This window comes from Ailuropoda melanoleuca, chromosome 1, assembly GCF_002007445.2.
Source record: "Ailuropoda melanoleuca isolate Jingjing chromosome 1, ASM200744v2, whole genome shotgun sequence".
NCBI lineage: Eukaryota > Metazoa > Chordata > Mammalia > Carnivora > Ursidae > Ailuropoda > Ailuropoda melanoleuca.
In genome coordinates this window covers 132,972,589-132,996,388 of record NC_048218.1, presented here as the reverse complement: position 1 = coordinate 132,996,388, position 23,800 = coordinate 132,972,589, and the positions used below count along the sequence as shown (strand labels likewise).

General features: G+C 32.2%; 1 protein-coding gene across 9 annotated transcripts in view; it reads left to right on the top strand.

The window, feature by feature from the left end:
- Positions 1-23,800, top strand: part of HGF (hepatocyte growth factor) — a 94,982-nt gene that overhangs the window by 57,534 nt on the left and 13,648 nt on the right. For all 9 annotated transcript variants that reach the window (XR_004627351.1, XM_034667101.1, XM_034667111.1 and 6 more), the window contains 6 exons: positions 540-714; positions 3,237-3,364; positions 11,425-11,527; positions 15,268-15,401; positions 20,423-20,461; positions 21,648-21,744. Coding sequence is in view for 8 of the 9 variants with exons in the window: in XM_034667101.1 (XP_034522992.1) it covers positions 540-714; positions 3,237-3,364; positions 11,425-11,527; positions 15,268-15,401; positions 20,423-20,461; positions 21,648-21,744 (676 nt within the window). In the remaining variant the exon portion in view is untranslated. The remainder of the gene's footprint in view (positions 1-539; positions 715-3,236; positions 3,365-11,424; positions 11,528-15,267; positions 15,402-20,422; positions 20,462-21,647; positions 21,745-23,800) is intronic.

Here is a 23,800-nt window from a genome sequence, read left to right as displayed (position 1 = left end):
ACTTCCCGCTGAGTAGGGAGCCTGACATGGGGCTCCATCCCAGGACCCTGAGATGGTGACCTGAGCCAAAGAAAGATGTTTAACCCAGGTGCCCCAATATAGTGGTTTTTAACCTCCCTACATGGTCACTATATTACTTATAGATGTTTTTCAATTTCTAAGGTAAGAAAACTGACTTAAAAACGTTTTAAAAATATTAATAAATAGAAATATGTTATATCTAATATTAATGAATGAGTAGACAGATCCAGGAAATTTAAGTGCTATTATATGATGCTCTTTCAAACTAGTCTAAATAAAGCCAAGACAGAATATTCTATTTCATGAGCAGAGAAATCCTACAGTTGAGTCCACCATGTTAACTCATTCCTTTAGGTTGAGTGAGATAGCAATAATGATAACTTGAATTTTTTATTCTACTCAATTTTTATAAAAACCTGTGACAGAAAACCCTAGTAATATATGTGCAAATTAAAACTAAGGGGTAGATGACAGATTAAAAGATTTTACTTAAGTTTAGTATTTCTTTTTCCCAATAGCTCACAGTACTATGAATAACACAGATGTCCCTATGGAAACAACTGAATGCATTCATGGTCAAGGAGAAGGTTACCGGGGCACCATCAATACTATTTGGAATGGAATTCCATGTCAGCGTTGGGATTCCCAGTATCCTCACCAGCATGACATAACTCCTGAAAATTTCAAGTGCAAGTGAGTATATTAGGCACATACAAATTTCAGTAGACTCTGCAGGAAATGAGATGGAATGGTTACTCTACTAATTTCTGTGTTAGTAATTCTTAAACATTAGTGTGCCTAAGGACAATCAGAAGTTAAAAGGCAGATTCATCCACCCAGATATTTTGATTCCTTAGGTCTGAGATCTGGACCTCAACTATGCATTTTAATGAACACTCTAGGTGATTTTGAATCAGATGCTTGATGTACCATGTTTTGGGAAACACATCCCTAGGTTTTTGATCACAGCTTTGATTTTGCATGTGCATTTTATAAATCATTAACAGTAATGATAGCCAGGCAAGTTTCAAATTAGTGCCTTCTTAAAATTTTGCATTAATTTTAAGAGAAATTACATTTTTTTTCTTTCACAAGAAGAAGCATACATTGATTTCAATCAACAATGTAAACTGATGCATTTTTGGCCTTGAAACAATATTATTTTTAAAATTTTAAATATGTTTTCTGTTGTTTCTAGATTTCCTTTCAAGAGTGGGAAAGTAAAACAATGGTTTAGATGAATCAAGCCAAAGAAACTGCCCTTGAATATCAATTATATTATGTACCTTCTCCATGGCTGTTTTTTTTTCACCACCTGACTTTTGCTACACAGAACAGCCACAATGCCATGTGTTTTTAAATTGTCCACCTTGTTATGAGAAACATAAAATGATTGCTTTTGAAATTTATAACACACGTGCCATTCATAGTGGCTTTGCTGAAATAGCACCTATAAATAACATATATTGGCTTTATGTAATTGGCTTTTAATAAGAGAGCTTAACATTTCAAGATGGAGAATTATGAGCACTAGTTGGCCCATCCACCAGACAGAGGAGATATTTTATAGGTGTGTTTGTTTGTTTGTTTTAGCTAATTCAATGTATTTGCTTAGATAGTATATATTCATGTTATTATTTTTTCATTATTTTATAATGACAAATTTTTACTTGTCATTGTGGGTTTGCGTCCCTCATTTTCTTCATAGCAATTCTCTCTGTTCCTGACCCATGTGTTTCATACCTCAGAAATAAATACCAAAGTAGAGAAAGCAAAGAACAAGAGAAAAGATTAGTTAAGACAAACAGAGGAGACATTCACAAGTTTTGTTAATTTCTAATGACTGGTAATGATACTCAAATAAGAAATTGTGTATGTACAAATATTCAAAAGAATTTAAACAATTGAATTTGTGTAAACTTCATGTAAAACTCAAAGCACATATTTTATACCACCATGAATTTTTTAAAATATAAGTGCAAATTAAAAGAAATAGAAGATTTTCTTTATCTTAATAATTTTTCCATTTTATAAGAAGGTAACAACTTTAATATGGGTTGTAACTACGAACACTTGCTGTCCAATGGTTCTAACTATTGGCAATCACTGTTCTCATCTTAACACAACTTGTGTCAAGACCTATTTTGACTAGATAACCTACTAACCTGTTGATTTTATAGATAAATCCAAGTTTCTTCCTTAAAAAACTTCTCCATTTCTAATGGTGAACTTGGGTATTAATAAAATTGTAGTACTTCTATAATTGAACCTAAGTGATATAAATAATGCAGTTTCCAATAGATTGAATATTAATTTTGTTAAATTACTATCCAGGGGTCTGTGACAAGAAAACCCATGCTTGCTTCAAATTAGAGAACATTTTTCATAAGAGTAAATCATGAAGTCCACATTTTATTTAATGTGAACCTTATATTAAGGTAAAATTCTTTTACATATACAGAATATTAGTACAAATTTTTTTCTTGTTGAGAACTTTCAATGTTAATTAAATCACTGCTAAAATAAAGGATGTACATGTACTATATTGACAATATCTTCTACAGTTAGGTATTCTGTATTATAAAGGTCTTAATTTTACAGAAATATTTATAAAGATTTCAAAAAACTTTTGTAAATCAATAAAGAAGAACTTTGTAAGGGAAAGAAATCTATGCAGCAAATTAAGTCAAAAAAGTACAGAATTCAAGGAAGAAATAGCTATCATGTTTTTTTGCATCAAATATTTGAATAGGTAGAACTTCCATTTTAAATGAGAATAGTTAACAGTTATTCATAATAGCCTTTCTTCAGCAAAGAGAGATACATGTTGTGTCTACATTATATATGGGCCATGAAAACATCATAAATAATAGGCCAGTTTTTTAAAATTGTAATAGTTGAGAGTCCAAGTATTGAGAATGAGTGAGAAAATGAAGTGGTACTAATTTTTCCCTTTTATGAAGCAGTAGTGTTTGTGGGGAACTCCAGGCCTGTGGAATGAAAAGAATACTGACAACTGACAGCCTTTATTTCAGTAATATGGGCAACGTTAGTTGTGTATACTGAATTCTAAATTGTTATAACTATCCTAAATCTGAAACTTAGAACTCTATTTATAAACATGCATGCATTCTGGGATTCTAGAAATGTAATAGCACTAACTTACCATTTCTAAGAACTTAGGCAATTTACATTAACATGCTTATTCTCAATAGGGACCTAAGAGAAAATTATTGCCGAAATCCAGATGGGGCTGAGTCACCCTGGTGTTTTACCACTGATCCAAACATCCGAGTTGGCTACTGCTCCCAAATTCCAAAGTGTGATGTATCAAGTGGACAAGGTAATAGCTGACATTTTGCAGGGTGGGCACGATTAAATTCAGGGGAAACGCCTCAAGAGGGACCTACTTCTTGTTGCACTGGTTTTGCTGGTTCACAAACAAAATCACCAAGTCTGAAGTTGCATTTCTTTTATCCATTCACTTGCTCAACACTTGCTTATTTATTTGAGCATACACCAGCTCCAGGCATCATTTTAGATATATACTGGGAATATACTAGGAAACAAAATAAAATTCTCTGACTCCGTGGAACTCCAGAAACTCCAGCAAACAGAAGCAGGAATAAAAGAAGCAAAATGGAAGTGGGAATAAGTTAATTTGTGGTAAGTGCCAGAGAGAAAAATGTCCCAGGGTTAGAGGAGAGGGGTTTTTTATTTCATATTTTAATGGTATGGGAAGATCTGACATACCAAGGGAACACTTAAAGAGGACCTGGAAAAAGCAGCATGTGCCATGCGCATATATATGTAAATAGTATTTGGAGATAGAGGAAACCGCAAGTGCAAATGGCATGAGATAGGAAGGTAAAGAAAAGAGCACGCACACCACTGTGGCCGGTACAGAGCAAGGGGAAGAGTCTCAGGGGATGTGGTTAGAGAAGAGTTGGGCTAAAATCACATATGCCTTGTAGGAATTGGAAGGATTTACACTTTTATTCTGAAAGAGAAGGGGCTTTGTTGTAGGGTCCCAAAAAGACAAATTAGATGATCTGTCTGGTTTAAGTTTTAACAGGATGACTCTGGTGCATTATGGAAAACAGCCAGAACTTCTGAACTTCTGACAACTTCTGACAAATTCTCCCAAACAGGAGAATTCATTGTGCAGCTGTTTCAGTGATTTAGGAAAGAGAGGAGAGTGATGTGGACCTGGGGTCAGCAGTGGAGATGATGCGTAGCAGTGGGGTTTGGGATAAATCACCATTGTACTTGGAAACATAGATGCCATTGAAGATCATTGTTTCAGGGAGCAGCAGTAGAGAAAGTGGGATTGAAATAGGTTTAAAAAAGAAATCATTTGTCAAAGATTAATGATGATGTTAGAATCTAGGCATTTATTAATATATAATGAATTGAGGGTTATGATTTTTAAATGATCATATTCTTTCCCATAAGTTTAATTATGATGGTCATGGTCAGTCCTAAATCATCCTAAAAAGCCCAAGCCAAATTTAAAGCTCCATTTCATGGATTTATTGTTCTATACATGCTTCTTCCATCCTTTAACTTTTTCTGAAGTGCCATTTTTCAGAGCAACTGTTAAAAGTTGTAGAGGCAAGAGGGGTTGAATCCCTTTTCAGTCAATTTCCCTGTTCTTTGGCAGATTTTAAAGGTCAGTTGGAAATAAAATTGAAACCAATATTTAAAGGAGGTTTAGTACCAGCTGGATCTTCTTTGTCCCTGTCTTGTTCATTTAAACACACACTGATAATTTGAGATAGAGGCAAATGAGAACAATTGTTTAATAAGTTTCTTGTGTATATTAAGATGCTTTTATGTACATATATATCACTTACCAAAGAATTAGGTAATAGAATATGAGAATTTTAGATTGTACAGGTTAAACTGATGATATTGCTTATCTAATAAATCTAGAAATTAATAGACGAAGAAATCAGTTTCATGAAATTCAGATAACTTGCCTAAATTCTCAAATTAGCTCAGCTGGGATTAAATATAAGTTTCTTTAAAATGACCTCTCCATTACTTTTAACAATATATTACATTATTTTTAACAATATATTATACCTGATGCATGTAACAATGTGCTAGGTTCTGGGGGGCAACTTAAAAATGAAGAAATCCACTTAAGAGACACTGTTAGCTAATCCAACATAAAGCTGTGATGTTTTAATGATTATGCGATTGTGTGATACTGCCAAGCTAATGATATGCATTGTTAAATATGTGATATGTATGCATGCATGCACATACACACATGTGAAAGGATGTTGCTCTTATCCTTCTCCAGATAACATATAAACACATATGATTGATGTATTAGAAATGCTTTGCTTAAATCTTGCAGCATCTGAATTAGCATATATATGAATGCTCTTCTAATTGATATTAAATAACTCTATTAAAAATGAAAACTGAAATTACAGACTTTCTTTAAAAATGCTTTTAAAACAGAACTTATTAAACTATATAATATACACTTAAAGCAGTAAGTGGGATGCAATTTATAGCTTTAAATGGTTATATTAATATCATAAATAATGAGCGTGAATGAAATTTCAAACTTAGAGTTGGGGAAAAAAATAAACCAAAAGTAGTATAAAAAGGAAAACAACCAAAATAAAGTAGACATTGGTAAGGTCTAGAACTAATAATATTAGAATTAATGAATAAAGCAAAGTGATGGTTCTTTGAAAAAAAGTTAACAAAATAGATAATCACCAGCTAGTTGATTCAAGAAAAAAAAGAAAGGACAAAAATATAAGATAATAATTATCATTGAAACAGGAAAATTAGAAGACATAAAAGACTGTTTTAAAGAACCTCATGTCAGAAACGTTGAAAATAAAAACAAAATGCATAATTTACTAGGAAAATTCAAATTCAAAATTCAAATTGACCCTGGTCAATTCAATTAGTCAAAGAATTAGACCTATTGTTACAGAAGAAATATGGAAATTTATTAATGAAAACTGTTCCATCAAAAATATACTGTGCCTAGATGCATTCACAGACCAGTTAATCTCAATGCTACATAAATTAGTATGTAGCTTAACAAATATAGTAAAACTTCCATCAGTAGTGATGAAATTATAGTATTAATACCTAAACAAAATGAAGGTAACACAGAAAAAAAAACAATAAACTTATCTCATTTGTGAATATAAAAATTTTAAATGAAATATGAGTGAACAGTCCAATAAAGGAACTTAAAAAATAACACATAATGATTGAATGGAATTTAGTCTAAGAACAAAAATGATTCAAAAGTTTTAGAAACCCATTAACATAATTCATCTTAGATCTGAGAAAAATAATCATATAATAAATGTCAACAAATTTTGAAATTCCTGTTAAAAAATTCACTCCTTTCTCATAAAAGTACTCAAATAAGAATTTCTAGAATACACACACTGTACACACATTTCCATATATCTATATCTATCTATATCTATATGTAAACAGAAAGACAGAGACTTTCTTAAAATGTATATTCATATTTTAACATATACACATATAGACACATAGACATGCCCACATGCACAAAAGCATTTATCCATATTACTTGATGGGGAAACATTACAGGCATCCTTAGGAAGTTAAAAAAGAAAATAAGAATGTATACCATGTTTACAATATACGTTCAAAATATAAGTTAACATAGTCAACATGTTCCTCTTTAACACTGTATTGAAGATATTATTCCATATAAATAAGAAAGCATATCGATTGGGTAAAAAAGCAAAAGATTTTTATTTATGCAAATGATGTAATAGTAATATACTTTGAAAACCGAATTAAAGTAATTAAAAAACTCACTAAGGTAGCATTCATATATGAGTTTGAAGATTTAATTAAGGAGAAAGCTATATCTATAAGAGCACAAAACTGATGGAAACAGGAATAAATTTAGAAAGAAATGTGCAAAATCAAAGTAATAAAATTTTAAAATCACCACTGAAAGCCACAAAAATGTACTTTAACGTGGCAAAGCATCCCTTGTTCTTGATATGAGAACTCAGCATCGTTAATACATCAATTCTACCTAAGCTAATTTTTAATTAATTAATTAATTAATTTAGAGAGAGAGAGAGTGCTAGCAGGGGAAGGGCAGTGGCATAGGGAGAGAGAAAATCTTAAGCAGGCTCCACGCTCAGCATGGAACTTGACCTGGAGCTTGATCTCAGATTCTGAGATCATAACCTGAGCCAAAATCAAGAGTCGGACGCTTAATGGACTGAGCCACCCAGGCACCCCTACCTAAGTTAATTTAAAATGTAATGTGATATTAATAAATATATCCATAAATCTTTTTCTGATACCAAACTGATTCTGTAATTCTCTTGGAAAAATAAACACATAAGTATACTATGGAACACATAAGTATACCATTTGTTAACTAAATTAAGACTTTAGTTCTAGTGCAATGAATAAATTGACAATTAAAAAAAACACAGAGGGCAGAAACAGACTCCTTACAGAGATTTATTATATTAAAAATGTGGCACTATGTATGACTGGATGAAAAATGAACTTTTAAAATATAATAATGGATAAATTATAAATGATAAAATTAAGTCCAAGCCTTTTACCATACCCGAAAATAAACTCCAAATGTATAAGGGATCTGAATGTAAAAAAGGAAACCATATAGATACTAGAAGTAAACTTGGAAGAATCCCTTTTTAACATAGATACAGTGAAAAGCTTTTTAATTAACACTCAAAATCTAGAGGCAGTAAAAGAAAAAAAAATGATAAACTACATTAAAAACTTACAGAGGCAAACACTCATGCACACCCATACAATATATATATATACTATATATATACACACATTCATTCGTTCATTTATTTTAATTTAATTTAATTTAATTATTATTATTACTTTATTTTAGAGAGAGGGAGAGCAGAAGCAGGGTCGGAGGTCGGGAGGAGGAGCAGAGGGAGACAGAGACAGAGAATCTTAAGCAGGCTCCATATCGAGTGCAAAGCCCAACACGGGGCTTCATCTCACAACTCCGAGATTGTGACCTTAACCAAAATCAAAAGTCAGATGCTTATCCAATTGAGATACCCAGGTGCCCCCAAACCCATATTTAAATAAAAGACAAATGACAAATTTGGAAATAAGTGTTGAAATGCATATTACAGATAAAGAGAAAATATTTTTCGTATATAAAAATTCTGAAGCTAAAAAGTAAAGGACCAAAAAACTTAAGTAATGAACAAAATACATTGAGATTTCTAAAAAAATAGTATATATATATATATACACACATATATATATATATATACATATATATATATATATATATAGTCCCTTCAAACACATGGAAATTATGCTTAAATTCACATATAACAAGAGCACCCTTGGCACTTATTTCATATCTTCTGCATATTTTCATCACTAAAATAAACAAAGGACCCTTGGAGAAATTGGTGATTCCAGGAGGCCTGAGACAAGAAAAGAACAAGGTGAGGCTGGAATATCTTTCACCAGCAAGTTAAGAAGTGCTAAAAAAACCTCCTGTCTTCCTCTCAAAACCCTATAACCCATATCTAATCATGTGGAAAACATCCAAGCCACCTGATGGACACTAAAAAACAAAACAAAATAAAACAAAAAAACTTGACCAGGGTCCCTGGGTGGCTTAGTTGGCTAAACATCCCACTCTTGATTTCGACTCAGGTCGTGATCTTATGGTCATGGGATAGTGGGATCGAGCACTGTGTCAGGCTCTGTGCTCTTTGGGGGAGTCAGTTTGAGATTCTCTCTCTCCCTCTCCCCTCCCTCCTTAAATAAATACATCTTTAAAAAAATGCTCAAAAAATACTTGACCAATTTTCCTCAATACTGACAAGGTCATCAAATAAGCAAGTCTAAAAACTGTTACATTTAGAAGAGCCTTAGCAAATATGACAACTAAATATAATGTGGTATCATGTGGAATCCTAGAATACAAAAAAGGATATTAGGTTAACAACTAAAGATATTTCTGAAACCATGAAGACCAAAATATGGTCTTCAGTTAATAATGCATCAGTATGGCTCAACAGTTATGAAAAATCTATCATACTAATCTAAGGTATTAAAAGTAGGGAAAACTGTGTGGTATGTGAACTCTGTACCAACTTACAAGTTTCCTATAAAGTAAATCTATTCTAAAATAAAAAGTTTACTAAGAAGGAAAAAAAAATATTATAGCCTTTATTCAAATAAAAGGGTAGTGGTGGTGAGGAGGATCTCTTCCTCCAATATAGAAAACATATATGCAAAAAACCCAAAAAATGTATTAAAAAAGTAGTACTAGTGTACTGCATTGCACAATTACTTTCTTAACTAAGAATCTATCTAAAGAATTTACTACCTAACAGGTAAAGATTTAAACTTTCCTAATATTAAAAAAAAACAAAAAACAAAAAACACCATCAGAGGAAAATGTTTTCATTGTTATATTTTGCTTATTTACAAGCATTGGATTTTTACAAGTTTATGCTTTCTGAAAGCAATTTTATTCTGTGCTGGAATGACTGCTATGTTATCTGAACTAAATCCTATCCTATTTGAGTTTTTATATTTAAGCCCAAATTCCTTATAGTACTATTACAAAATGTGATCCATGGATTTGAAAACATGACTATTGAATATACTTATTATATTACTTTTTCACTATGTTAACTGATTCTTGAACAAATTATTAAATTATTTATTTAAAATTTTTATTAGGACTTGTACCTATTTATTATGATTACAAAGCCAATGATGATAGACTATGGTTTACCAAGTTTTTTTTTTTTTTTTTTAAATCTTGTTTATTTATTTGAGAGAGAGAGAGAGAGCAAGCATGAGCAGGGGGAGGAGCAGAAGGAGAGGCAGACTCCGCCCTGAGCAGGGAGCCTGACATGGGGATCAATCCCAGGACCCTGGGATCATGACCTGAGCTGAAGGCATACGCTTAACTGACTGAGCCACCCAGGCACCCAGTTTACCAAGTTTAAAACAGAAATAATCTTGATATATATTTGTAGATAACATTTTACAGCCAAATCTACAGTTCTCAGTCATATAAAAATCAGGAATGTTTAATAGTCACTTTTTAAATATGCGTTATTATTTTAAAATACGGAACAGTGTTTCTTTTCAAATGTAGAACTGCAACTTACATGTTTGGAAGAACTTGACTTCTTTTTTATGATATTTTAAAATTAGGAATATGGACACTTTAATCAATGTTTAATAAGACACAAATTATTCATTAAAAAAAAGGGAAAAATAAAACCACGTGGGACACAGTAAAAGGCACAGAAACCAGTTTGAAGTAGTTTCCATCAGCTAAGTTTGGAATAATTTTGAGTACCAGAATGAGCAACAGGAATAGATTATATATCATGCTGAGTAAAAAGAGGACATGAGTCTCTGTGTATAGTCCCACTTCTACTACAGGCACTAGTATTACTGATAGTAGTAGCAGCGGCAGCGGCAGTGGCAACACCACCAGTGTTAGTAACAGAATACTTACAAGGAAGGAAGAAAGGGAAGAAAGGAAAACTCCTATTTACAGAAAAATGATAATAAATAAATAGGAAATTGAAGAACAACTATTTTAAAACCAGCCTAGTAATGACTAATTCGTGAAAGGTAATCAAAGTATGCCTCAGAGATTTTATGAAAATTTGTTTGGAAATAAGATACTTACTCAATCTCAGAGACCCCAACAATTTTCCTTTATATCACTTAACCAAGTTATCAGACTCACCACCAATAATGGAACAAACTGACATCATATGTCACAAGATATGCTCTGAAAAGGACAAAATATCATCTATGCCATAATCCTGTCCTTAACTTGATTTTAATCATGAGAAAATAATCAGACAAAATGGAATTAAAGAGCATTTGAAAACAGCTGGCTTGGGTGAGTCAGAATGTTAATCTCATGAAAGACGAAACACAACTGTGACAAGTATATGAGTGTTCATTATATCATTCTTGTGACTTTTCCGTGGAGCAAAATTTTTCCAAAGAAAATGTTGGGAAATTATATATATATATATATATATATATGTATATATATATATATATATATATATATATGTCATTCTAAAAATTCTCATTTCTTTGGTGTCCCTAAGGGTCGCTCATTTAATTTTTTTTTATTTTTAAAAATTTATAATGAGATGCATAAACCCTTATTTTAAAGAAGAAGAAATTTCACTGAAAATGAAGATACTTTAATATGAAAAATTTGAGAATCTTTGATTTGTACAGCTTGTTTTCCACTTTTACGTTGACTTTCATGAATTTGCATGCTTGTAAAAAATGTTTTTGTTCTATACTTCCTTGTGTTCATTAGTCCTCTTTCATTTATTTTATGTTTAGATTGTTATCGTGGGAATGGCAAAAATTATATGGGCAATTTATCCAAAACCCGATCTGGACTAACATGTTCAATGTGGGAGAAGAACATGGAAGACTTACACAGGTGTGTAAATATCTTTCTTTCAGTACGTAATATGTAGTGATAACAACAGATAGTATATTCAGATATGCACATTGCTATTTCTTTCTATTATATATCATAATAAGCTAATAAAAACATTAGATTTGTTATTCTGTGCAACTCTATGTAATGTATGCCCTTTCATGTAACAAATTTTTTTCTTTTTGAAGATTTATTTATTTATGAGAGAGAGAGAGTGCGCACAAGCAAGGGGGGAGGGGTAGAGGAAAAGAGAGAACCCTAAAGCAGAATCCCCACTGGTTGCCCGACCTGGAGATCATGACCTGAGCCGAAATCAAGAATCAGCTGTTTAACCGACTGAGCCACCCAGGCGCCCCCAATCTTTTAAATAAGCAATTCAATCTAACACACTTTTATTGAATATTTACTATGTGTTCTGTTCTGTGATAGGTGCCCATGGGAGACATTAATAAAAAATGGGCATAAGTTTTGGCTTCACCTTCAAGGATGATATGGTCATATTGAGTAAACAGCTGTAACACTTGATAAGACATTTCATAATTAAGTGGCAAATCTAGTGTTTCAAATAGTACATTATATGATTGTGTTCTCATAATTATTAATTGTTAACATCAGTTCATGAAAAATCAGTAAGTGACCGTTTTCATGTACATATATACCTTAAATATTCACTTAAATATTAGAAACAGAAACAGGTTTCCTGGTATAGCTTTATTCTGACACATTAAACTTTTCTACAACTAAAAGAATGTATAATATGTAATTGAAAAAAAACATATATTTCAGAGAATTAGAGATTTTGACATTGGATATATTCACAAAAAAGTATGTCTTCCACTATCTGCCACTTGACCCTAGCAATAGTGCTAGTGTGTTTGAAATTACTAAAGAAGTCTGAGACATACTTATGACATAAAACTGATTTTTACCAAAATCCCAGAATAGCATATGAGTAGAATAGAAGGAAAAAAGGTTAGCATCATTTGATCAAGTACTTATGCCATGGTTGCTTTCCATGAGTTATTATCTTATTTGGCCATTACAATCCTATGTGGAAGATATTTCTATATGTGTGAATAAGAATTTAACGGCTCCAAGAGGTTGAGTTATTTTGCCTCTAGTCCTACTTTAATTTTATTTTCTTCCAAAATGTACTCACTAGTGGATGATATGGTTTCTGTTAATTTACTTCACAAACAAATAGTGACAGTTCTAAAGCAGTGCTCTCCAACATAAATATCCATTTCACATATGTAACTTGCATGTGTGCTTTTGTTTTCTAATAGCCACATTTAAAGAAGTAAAAATAAACAGGCAAGACTATTTTAAATAATATTCCTTATTAATCCAATATATCTAAAGCCTTTTCATTTCAATATGTATTCAGTATAAAAATTGTTAATGAGATCTTTTACATTTTTTCATACTAAAGCTTCAAGATCTGGTATATATTTACAATTGGAGCACCTCTCTATTTGGGCTAGCCACATACCAATTCTTCAGTAGCCACGTGTGGCTAGTAGCTACTGTATTGGACACTGTAGCTCTAGGATTTCAAAGATAAGCAGAATTCTAACCTCATGGATTTCACACTCTGGAATGCCAGCCAACAGCAAATGTCAATACCATATTATAAAAAGTTATGAAAAATAACCTATTTTATGCTCTGAGAGTGCAAAGAAGTGTCTAGATTTAGATGGTCAGGAAGGCTTCCCAGAGAAAAGGATATTAATTGGAACATATATGTTAAGTAGAAGTTGGTCAAAGGAAGTGTAGGAGGAGAGTACATCAGGCAGAAAGAATAGCTTGTCCCAAAGCCCAAAGACTGAAGTGTTTGAAAATCAGAAATAATTTTGGTAAGGTCTAAAGGTAGTGTAATTTGGTTAATGTTCACAGAAAAGGAACACTCCAGTAGCAAGTCCATATATCCTTGTAAGCTGTGTTAAGAACTTTGGATTTTATCCTAAGCATTGAGATCACTACAGAATTTTAAGTGAAATTTAGCATGACTAAGATTAAATGCTAATTTCAACACTGCTGTTTGGTGGATCCAGCTCTTACGGGCTTGTGAGAGACAACTGTACCAACTCTGGCGTCAGAAATCACTGAAGATTTGGATATTGAAAACTTGGTATTTTTATGGCAGAAGAATTTATACCTCAGAAATTAGCAAGGACAATGAATAAAGACTTCCTACACATCTCGGAGTGCCCTTTTAAACATTACCAACATACCACTGGAAATATATGACATATTTATTTAGGGAACTCATACTTTAACTCCTAATTCATTGAGTTTGGGTTGGACATTCGGAAATAGTTAAAAGTCATTTGAGGGGCACCTGAGTGGCTCAGCCATCAAGCGTCTGCCTTCAGCTCAGGTCATGATCCCAGGGTCCTGGGATCAAGCCCCACATCAGGCTCCCTGATCGGCGGGAAGCCTGCTCCTCCCTCTCATGCTCCCCTTGCTTGTGTTCCCTCTCTCACTGTCTCTCTCTGTCAAATAAATGAATAAAAATCTTAAAAAAAAAAAAAAGAAAATGTCATTTGAAAAAAATTTGTCGTAAATTGATGAATGGTTGTTTCATGGTACCATTTTGTTTTAAGCATAAACTACAATTGGGTAAGCACATAGTACAGAATGGTGGTTTTGAACATTGACTCTGGAAAAAGCCATTTGTTCAAACCTCTGATCTACAGCTTATAAGCCATGTGACCTCAAAAAATTGTTTTCTGTGGATTTCTATTTCATCAAATATAAAATAGGATAATCTTAAAGCCAGTCTCATTAGGTTGGTCTAAGGTTATATATGTAAATCACATAAAATAGAATCTGGCACACAGTAAGTACTATTTGTGTTTGCTGTTTTTATTGATTTAGAAAATGAACCTGAGTTTGGAAAGACAGTCCAACTTTACCTGGCCAAGCTCTTTCCAGTTTATAAATGATCCATTAATTACATTCAAGCGTGATAGTAATTAATAATACAAAACAAGTTCAGTTATTTGTATAGTTTTCATGACTTGGTCAGGATGGCCATTTGGAATTTAGCTTTATTAATCTAATCAAAATAAATATAAATACTGATGCTTTATGACTGGGCATGGTCTAATAAAATAAGAGTATTTTTGCTTTTCTTTTGTAATAAACTTAGTTAAGATATAAAATGAGAAAGTGTTACTCAGTTATCTGTCGAAAACTCATATATTGTAACTATATAATCACTGAAAGTTTAGATTTTAATTATTTCATTAGCACACTATTAGTTTTTCAGTGTATCTTTCTGTCCTTTGTCATAATGATGTTGGTAGTGATGCTTTTTGTTTCTGAAACATGAAGAATACTTTTGCAACAGCTTGCATTTTCTATGTATTTTATAACCTTGATCTTCTTTGTCATTTGCTCTTTTTCTGGCAGTGTTTCTACCCCATTTCTATGCATAGAAGTGTCGATTGTCACCTCACCACTGTAATTATAAAATAGAAGCAAAATCACAAATTTTTCATCATTTTACCTGTGCTAATTATGTAGCCCTATTCCATAATCCCGAGTAGAGAACAAACTGCAAGAACAACAACAAAATAAGTCTAAAACAAAATAACCAAAATTCACACCAAATAGAAGCTTGCATTGTATCTACGATGAAAGTTACATGCTAGGATTTTATCTTCTTGGTGACAGTTTGTTTCTGTTAGATGCAATAAGTATCTTGAGATGTTTAGAGTTTGTTGTTTATGCAGGCATATCTTCTGGGAACCAGATGCTAGTAAGCTGAATAAGAATTACTGCCGGAATCCTGATGATGATGCCCATGGACCCTGGTGTTACACAGGAAATCCTTTCATTCCATGGGATTATTGTCCTATTTCTCGTTGTAAGTACTTTTAATGAAGTTCTTCAGGTGAAATATTTTAAATACACTGAATCTTCTTCAAATTGATACCTCAATCAGAGGTGGAAATATAGGAGGCTGGTGGGGATGCATTCCAGACAGCAACACACACACACACACACACACACACACACACACACGCACACCCTTTCTCCATCTCTCCTATAGATAAGGAGACACTTTGATGACCTTTTAAAGAAGACTTTCCTCCTCAGAAGACCCTCCTTTGAAATCCAGAAGTAAGAAATGGCCACCATTGTAATATGACTGCACCAGAAAAGACCCCCTTCCCAATAGTAACTGTTCAGGCTGTGAATATAGCAGAGCTCTAACAAAGTCCCTGCCCAGTAATGGACTCATGGACAGACCTGAGATGGTGTTGCTTTCACTTTCTTCTCAGTGCACTAGCCAAAGACTAAAAAGCCTAGAGTATTCCATCAACATCTCTGAGTCAAATATGGTTTCTTTTACAGATGATTTTGTTAAAAGAGTATCAGTGTGTAAAGTAAAAGATATATGTAAAATATTTATATCTGATATACCTCATATAAAAGAGCTCCTATATATTAATGAGAAAAAAATGAGATAATTTAGGAGAAAAATGAAGAAAATAAATCTTCAGCAGTAGTATAACTAATAAACAAACAAAATACATTAAAACTTCATAGTAAGAAAAAATGAAATTGTAGAAGTATAAGACATTTTCACCAGTCAGGTTGGGAAATAAGAAAATAATTGTTAATGCTCAATATTAGCGAAGGTCTGGGTAGTCAGAGTCTTTCAATACTGTGTTACTTTGTGAATTGGAAAGCTTGTCTGAAAGTCAGTTTGGGGAAATGTCTCAGGATTTTTCAACTATGGCATTATTGACATTTTCCACTGCATAAATCTTTGGTGTAGGAAGCTGTCCTGTGCACTATAAAATGTTTGGTGGTATCCCTGGGCCTCTACCCACTCGATGTCAATAAAATCACCCCTCTCTCCAGTCATTAGAACCAAAAACTATCTTTAGACATTGCCAAAATTCCCCTGGGGAACAAAGTCATCCCCACTGAGTACCACTGAATAATATATATTGAGATGGAAGTATATCCTCCATATGCTATTGAGTGAAAAAAGGCTTAATATAAAGCTGTGTCAGTAGCAAAAGACCATTTTACTAGACTACATACGTCATAGGATCTGTGTTTATAACAAACATCTTTAAACACTATGTTAAACTGTCTCCTGTCTAAAAAGGACATATTTGTATAAATTCAATAAGAGTCCTATTTTAAGAATATTTCTCTTGGTTGGTGGGGAGGATGAGTGAAATAGGTGATGGGGATTAGAGAATACACTTATCATGATGAGCCCTGAGTAATGTATACAACCGCTGAATCACTATATTGTACACCACCTGAAACTAATATAACACTGTATGTTAACTATACTGGGATTAAAATTTTAAAAACTCTACTGGATTAAAATTTTAAAAACTCAATAAAATCAAAAAAGAATGTTTTCCATTTGAGAAAAGCTAGTAGCAAGTACCTTGAAAATAGGAACAAAAGCATCCTTTTTAAAAAGATTAGATTGAAGAAATGATGTTTGCTTTAAAACATGAAATACAAATACATAATTTATGGCAAATTAAAGAGATAATTCTTTGCCTTAAGTGGAAACACTAGTCATGTTTCACGAAATTTTAGCATAAAAAGGCAAACTTCTTAAATATGATTTTCATCTAGTATGGCTATAATTAAGATTTGGAACGTCCCCACCTAGTTTTAAGAAGTAAATTATCTATAATGGTAAATAAATACCTATAGATTAGCAAAGAAATATCATATTATTATATTTATTTCATTAGCTGTAATCATGGCCTTTCAAAGTAATTAGTGTGTTCCTAATTTTCTATTTTTCTCATATTAGAGTTTGCATAGGGCCTGAAAATGTTCTTTAGAAGATGTCTTTCGAGGTTTAACACTACAAAGCAAAAAAACCTACCTCTCTGGGACATATATCTTTTTAATGATTAAAGGATTATTTTTTAATAAATATTAGCTTTACCTGATGGTACCTTTTTGTGAAGTATTTATGATTAAGAATAATGGAGGCTAATAAATATCCAATGGTCTAGGAAGAACAAAAAAGTTAGGCTTCTAAGATAGTTCTAGTGCACATACACAGTAAAATGCTCCTGTAGAATCTCAGGGAACTGTGATTTGGCTTATAAACCTGACAAAGGACTCTAATTAAATGCTTTCAAAACATATTTTCAACTAACATTTTAAAACTAAAGTTAGTAATGTGCTATTGGAAGACTGCAGAGTGTTGCTAGTATTTGATTAAATGCTACTGCAGATAACTCATTTTTATTTCAATATATTCTGAACACTAATTTCAATAAGTATTTTTACACTGTCATTTTTCTAACTACTATTTGTAGTCAGGATTTATTTACATTTTCCTGCTGGTGAAGGCTAATAAAATTTATCTTTAGAAGATCTGAGTTCTTATTTATTTAACTGAAGAGATTGTATAAATCATTTTCACAGTGTACATTTGTATTACAAAACATACAAAAGTTTTTTTTTTTAAAATGTGCTTACAGAGTATTACTTAGCATATATTTTAAAGATTATCAGATAGGTAAAAATAAAATTACAGAAATGCCTACATATTAATCTATACACATACACTCTTTGTAGAGCTTAGAAAAATCTTCAGTATTAAATACTTAGAATGTAGTGGTTAAGAGCTTCAATTCCAACTTCCAGGTTAAGGATTCAGTTCTCTCACTATAAGTGCCTTGGACAACTTAACTTCCACCTCAGTTTGTATTATTTATTTATTTATTTATTAATAATTTTAAATTGAGTTGCTATTGTGTGTAAAGCCCTATATTGTAACATGCTAGGTATTCAGCAATGTAAACAATTTTTTTTTTTTACCTTTGGTTAGTTCTCAGTGTAGAGACATTTATGTAAATATAATAATTTAACAAATATATATTAATATTAAAATATATAATGAAAATGGAAACATAGATATCTGCCTGGAGAAATATGTGATGTCCATAAGGTTTTGAATTTGGTTGAAACTTTAAGAATACATTAAGAAAGTTTTTTATAGTAAGAACTCATATTTGGTTCTGAGGCCATATAAATACCCACATACACATAAACATTTACCTACTCTTCCATAGGTATAACTTTTATTATTGATATGTTTCCCTTCAAATTTAAGTTGAATCATACTGAAAATTTGTATCTCATATATATATGATAAATATATATATGATAAGTATATATAGATGATATATGAATTTCAGATTTCAGTCCTGTGGTAGAGCAAAAAGAAGAAGTAAGGATAGTATTTGATGGTAAAATGGCAAAGTCCTAGAGTGCATTTTCTCAAAGTTTGGCTCAAAGTGTGCAACAGAAGAACCTAGAATGCTTTTTAAAAACTCATAATCCTGCCACCAACTCAGAATCTCTAGAAATCTGATTCTAAGTGATATTTCAGCTTATTCTAAAGTGTGAGAAATACTGGTTTAAAGGAAAAATATATAAATATAGAATAACTATAAATGATCAAAGTCCCAAATACACAATCTCTATAATTTTTTAAAATTTAAATACTGCAGTAAATTACAATAATGAACTATTTGTCGACTTATTAACTTGATGCTAGAAATAGAAAACTTGATATACAATTAAGGATAGAGAGGCCTAGTCTTTTTTATCACAATACCAGAAGGAATAAATATCTAGTTTTTAATTTTAGAATTTTCAAGGAATTGATTTGAGTGGAAAAACCGATATCGTTGATGTTTTAATGACCATAGTTGGCCTCAATCCTAATTTGTACTATGAGCTAAAACACTGACCTCAGCTGACTCTAAGACAAAACCCTCCCCCAGGCTAAGCTAAAGGGAAAGGGAAATAATGAAATTTATATGTTTGCCTTTACCCTATTCATTTAAAATATCTAGATCTGGAAAATGAACATAAATAAAAACACTTTAGCATATATTAATTCTCATGAGATTCTCCATAAATAACAATCAAATTTGCATGTATTACAAAGGAATGCATATGCCATTATTGTTTTGTTGTCGGTTTATATGAGCTCAGGGTATTTCCAGGGATTAATAACCAGCTGGTCTAAACAGTGCCTGACTAAACTCTATGCCATCAATTCTGAACAGTTAGACATTAAACCAGGAAATGTCCTATGCCTCATTCATTATTGCATAAGTATTTTCAAATCCTAGCATCTTCCAAGCTTTTCTCTTTGCAGCTATTAAACCCCAGTGGGGAGGTTATGAAAAAGTAGTGAGTTATGAGGTTTTAGTTAGAGTTAACTTGCAGTTCCCAGTTCTCTTTTTTCCATACTTTTTTTTTATTACAGTGTGGAAAAAGCAATATTTGAAATATTCTAACAAAGAATAATTATATTTTGTTATCCCTTTTTCCATTAGTGACATTGATTTCTATCTTCTAGAATTCTTGAAGAGTTTTCTGAAATATGTGATGTTTCAGTTATCCTTAACCCATATTAAAAAATAAAAATGATTTTCAGAGAAAATACTAAGTGCCCAAATTATCTGTATGAATGATCTGAGCAAACTATAATAAGCATTAATGCTATTCAGTGGATTGTTCATTGCCATGTCAGGCATTTTGGTAAAATGATACGGCTCCTTGAGGTCAGCAGTTCAGCCCAAGCTGCCAACACACTCATCAAAGCACACACCTGGGAGCCTCCACAGTCATAAAATAGGGTTTTCCTCACATTATCCAATACCAGTAGGCATGTACCTTCATTACAGCCTAGTAAGAGTGATTTGTATTACTAAAAGCATACTATTGCATTTTATCTTCAAATAAAATGTCACAAATTTTAGGGAGTTATCCAATTCATGGACATTTGCATTTCAATATATAACTTTGGTTCTATATAACAGAAATATGTATGTATGAATTGTGTATATGTGTATATATTTATTTTTACAGGTGAAGGTGATACCACACCTACAATAGTCAATTTAGACCGTAAGTAATCTTTTAAATATATAGTTTATTGGACTCTCTACATGTCAGAAATGATGTCATCATTTTCTTCATGGAAAAATATCACTATATTAACTTCCATCATAAAAATAAGTTAATTTATTTGTTTTTATTAATTTTTTTCTATGTGCATGTGTAAAAGAGTTTACAAAGGCAACTACATACTGAATATCAAAATTCAATTCTCAGAAAATATAAGATGTTATATTTAACTTTGAAAAGAGCATTTAACTTCTTTTGTATTTTGGACAAAATGTATGTAATGGATATTTACTATCCTTTATATTAAGTCAGGATGCTAAAGTTAGAAAGAATAAAATCAGAAGGTCGGAAAGTTATGCAGTATGTCTATCCTGCTTTATCTTTAAGGCTCTTTAAATGGTCCACTAGGTAAAAGGTGATACCAACTGGGAGGTTCAGTGAATCCTCAGTTTAAGAAAATCTTTTTGGAGCTGCTTGTTTTTTGATTTTCACACACTTCTTGGGCTGAAGGAAGATACTCAAGTGTTTTGACTTGAGAGACCGCCTGCTGTGTCCCAGGCTGAAGAAGCAAATGGAAATTTTCGACAATGCACAGGAGTAGAAAAGATAAGGCAAGGAATTTGGAGAAGGGTCAGGAAAAGTTGACTCCAAAGAATTTGATATTGTGTCATTTGGATATAATGATTTGGACATAACAGTTATGTCATCTGGACACGATCTCAATAAATACAATGTTGATAACCTGTTTGAAAATGGCTCTACATTCTTATAAAAATTCAGAAGTAATAAAAGAATATAGTTTTTAATTGAGGCTATTGATTTCCATTGACAGTTAGAAATAACTGCTATAAATAACATTGCTTCATTTTATATTGAGATTTGTGAAGGAAATACAATTAGTGTTAGACCTGAAGAGCCTGTACTTAGTGCTTGGTGAGAAAATCATTTTCACTATGGAAATACCTTGAGTTGATTCATTTTTCTATGTTACTTGTCTACTCAGATGAGTATAGCAAACATTTCACACTCCAGTCCTAATACTTACCTTCTTCCCCCCAAATGTTCTTCTGACAAAATTACAGTAGTTACATTTCTTTAATTACCATTGCTTTTAAGAAAACTGAGAGGCATTGATTATTTCAAAATGTTTTGTCAAAACGTTGTTTATCTTTGGTCTACTTTTTAGATCCTGTAATATCTTGTGCCAAAACGAAACAATTAAGAGTTGTAAATGGAATTCCAACGCGAACTAACGTAGGATGGATGGTTAGTTTGAAATACAGGTAATTAATAGACACAAATCGTATGTATTTGAATTATTTGCAAAATTCATATTCCCAACAGGATGGTTGTGCCATCCACACAGGCACCCATTTGAGCGGGACACAAGAGGAGACTGACCGTACCCTGCTTGCCAAACAGCCCTGGATTTTACAATTTGTGCCTTCAGAGATGGTGACTTTTTAAATGTTCACAGAGGTCCCATATGTGTTGGCACTGTCTCTGATTACTAGTGACACTTCAGAGTGATTAAGAAAACACAACTAGACAGAGAAACTACTTATACCTTAATATCACTGTAGTAGTTGTTATACACATGTGATTATTTTCCTAATCTAGGATATTATGACTTTATTTTCTAACATGCCTATGCATAGTCATATCAGAAACTGTACATTTGCTTTTAATTTCTAATTTTTTATTGTAATTCTAATGAAAATAACAATAATTTTAAGTTTTAGAATATTTTATCATTTAAAAGAAAGATAAACTATATTGATAGTTGAATAGCTTTGCTATTACGCTATTCACGATGGATAAAAAAAATTCTTGACATGTCTATTTCTCAATGCTTTTAAGAACCAAAGATGTGCCTGGGTGGCACAGCAGTTGAGCGTCTGCCATTGGCTCAGGGTGTGATCCTGGCGTTATGGGATGGAGCACCACATCAGGCTCCTCCGCTATGAGCCTGCTTCTTCCTCTCCCATTCCGCCTGCTTGTGTTCCCTCTCTCGTTGGCTGTCTCTATCTCTGTCAAATAAATAAATAAATAAAATCTTTAAAAAAAAGAATCAAAGATGTTCTCAGTAAAATCACTTTGCATAATATACTCATACAAAAATAAGATTAGTAATTATGTTGAAGAATTAAATATTGAAGATAGAGTTAACTTAAAATCTGATCATACAACTTCCTAAATACTACATATCTTATGCCATATGGTAATCAATATGTTAAAGTGTCCTTGTGTCTGTCTCTTTTGGAACCTTATCATACCACCTACCCCAAAATGCACCTGAATTCTCACCACATTTTCCCTTGTTTTCGAGACACCCTATATTTCTCCCTTCAAGCCTTTAAGCTGTTTTTCCCACTAAATGTTGTAGCTTTCTTCCTCCATAGTTTGTGCCTGGGAAATCCTTCTCATTCTTCAAATACCAACTTGAATATCTCCTCTTTTTGGAGACCCCTTTGGTTCCTTTACCTCTAACTTCCTAGAGTAGAGGAAGAAAGTACATCTTTTGCTACAATTAAATCACAGTGACATTAAAATAGAATAAAGACAACTTGAAACCGAAGTTCTTTTTCTGAATAAACCAATTCTTAGCAAGCATGGAGTTTATATCTTTTGATATAAATATACATAAGACTTTAGACACCAGGTAGAAGATGTCCTAAAGTTCTTTTAATATATCCTTCTTGCAAGGAGTAACCCATTAAATTTTACAAATATTTGTGTCGAAAATTATAGTGTAGCTGTCCTAGGTGTGTAAATTGAAACAGAATTGTGAAACTCACAGAATATTACAGCCAATTATGAAATACAAAGATTTAATGAAGGCTGCCAATTTTGGAAGAAGAGTATTTCATTTTCTTTCTGAAAGAAAATGTTCCATGAATCCACATATCTGAATGAATTAGTGATTCTTTGTAAATCTCATAACTCCAGGAAAAAAAAGGGGCATATACTTCTAAGTTTATTATTACCCATGGGAGAATGTATAAGAATACTCCTTTGGAAGTCTCCATCCTTAGAGGAGCAGGTGAAACTCTTTTTCATCAGATTAGATGAAACTTTTAGATAAATATATTTTTCTTTTAAATCCAAGTCCTCAGTAAAAACAGCTGTTTAGTTATTCTTCCAAAACACATACTGAGAGGAACAGAAATTAAAACTCGATATATACTCTCATCCTCCTCTATGGTACAGGCCATAAATAATTGTGGTCTTAGTCTGGGAATCTTCTTCTATTACCCTCTGAAGCACTGAACATCTGTAATCTTTGGAAATGTAAATTGTGAAAAGTTTTCCTTTTTTCATTTCTCCGCCAAAAAACAA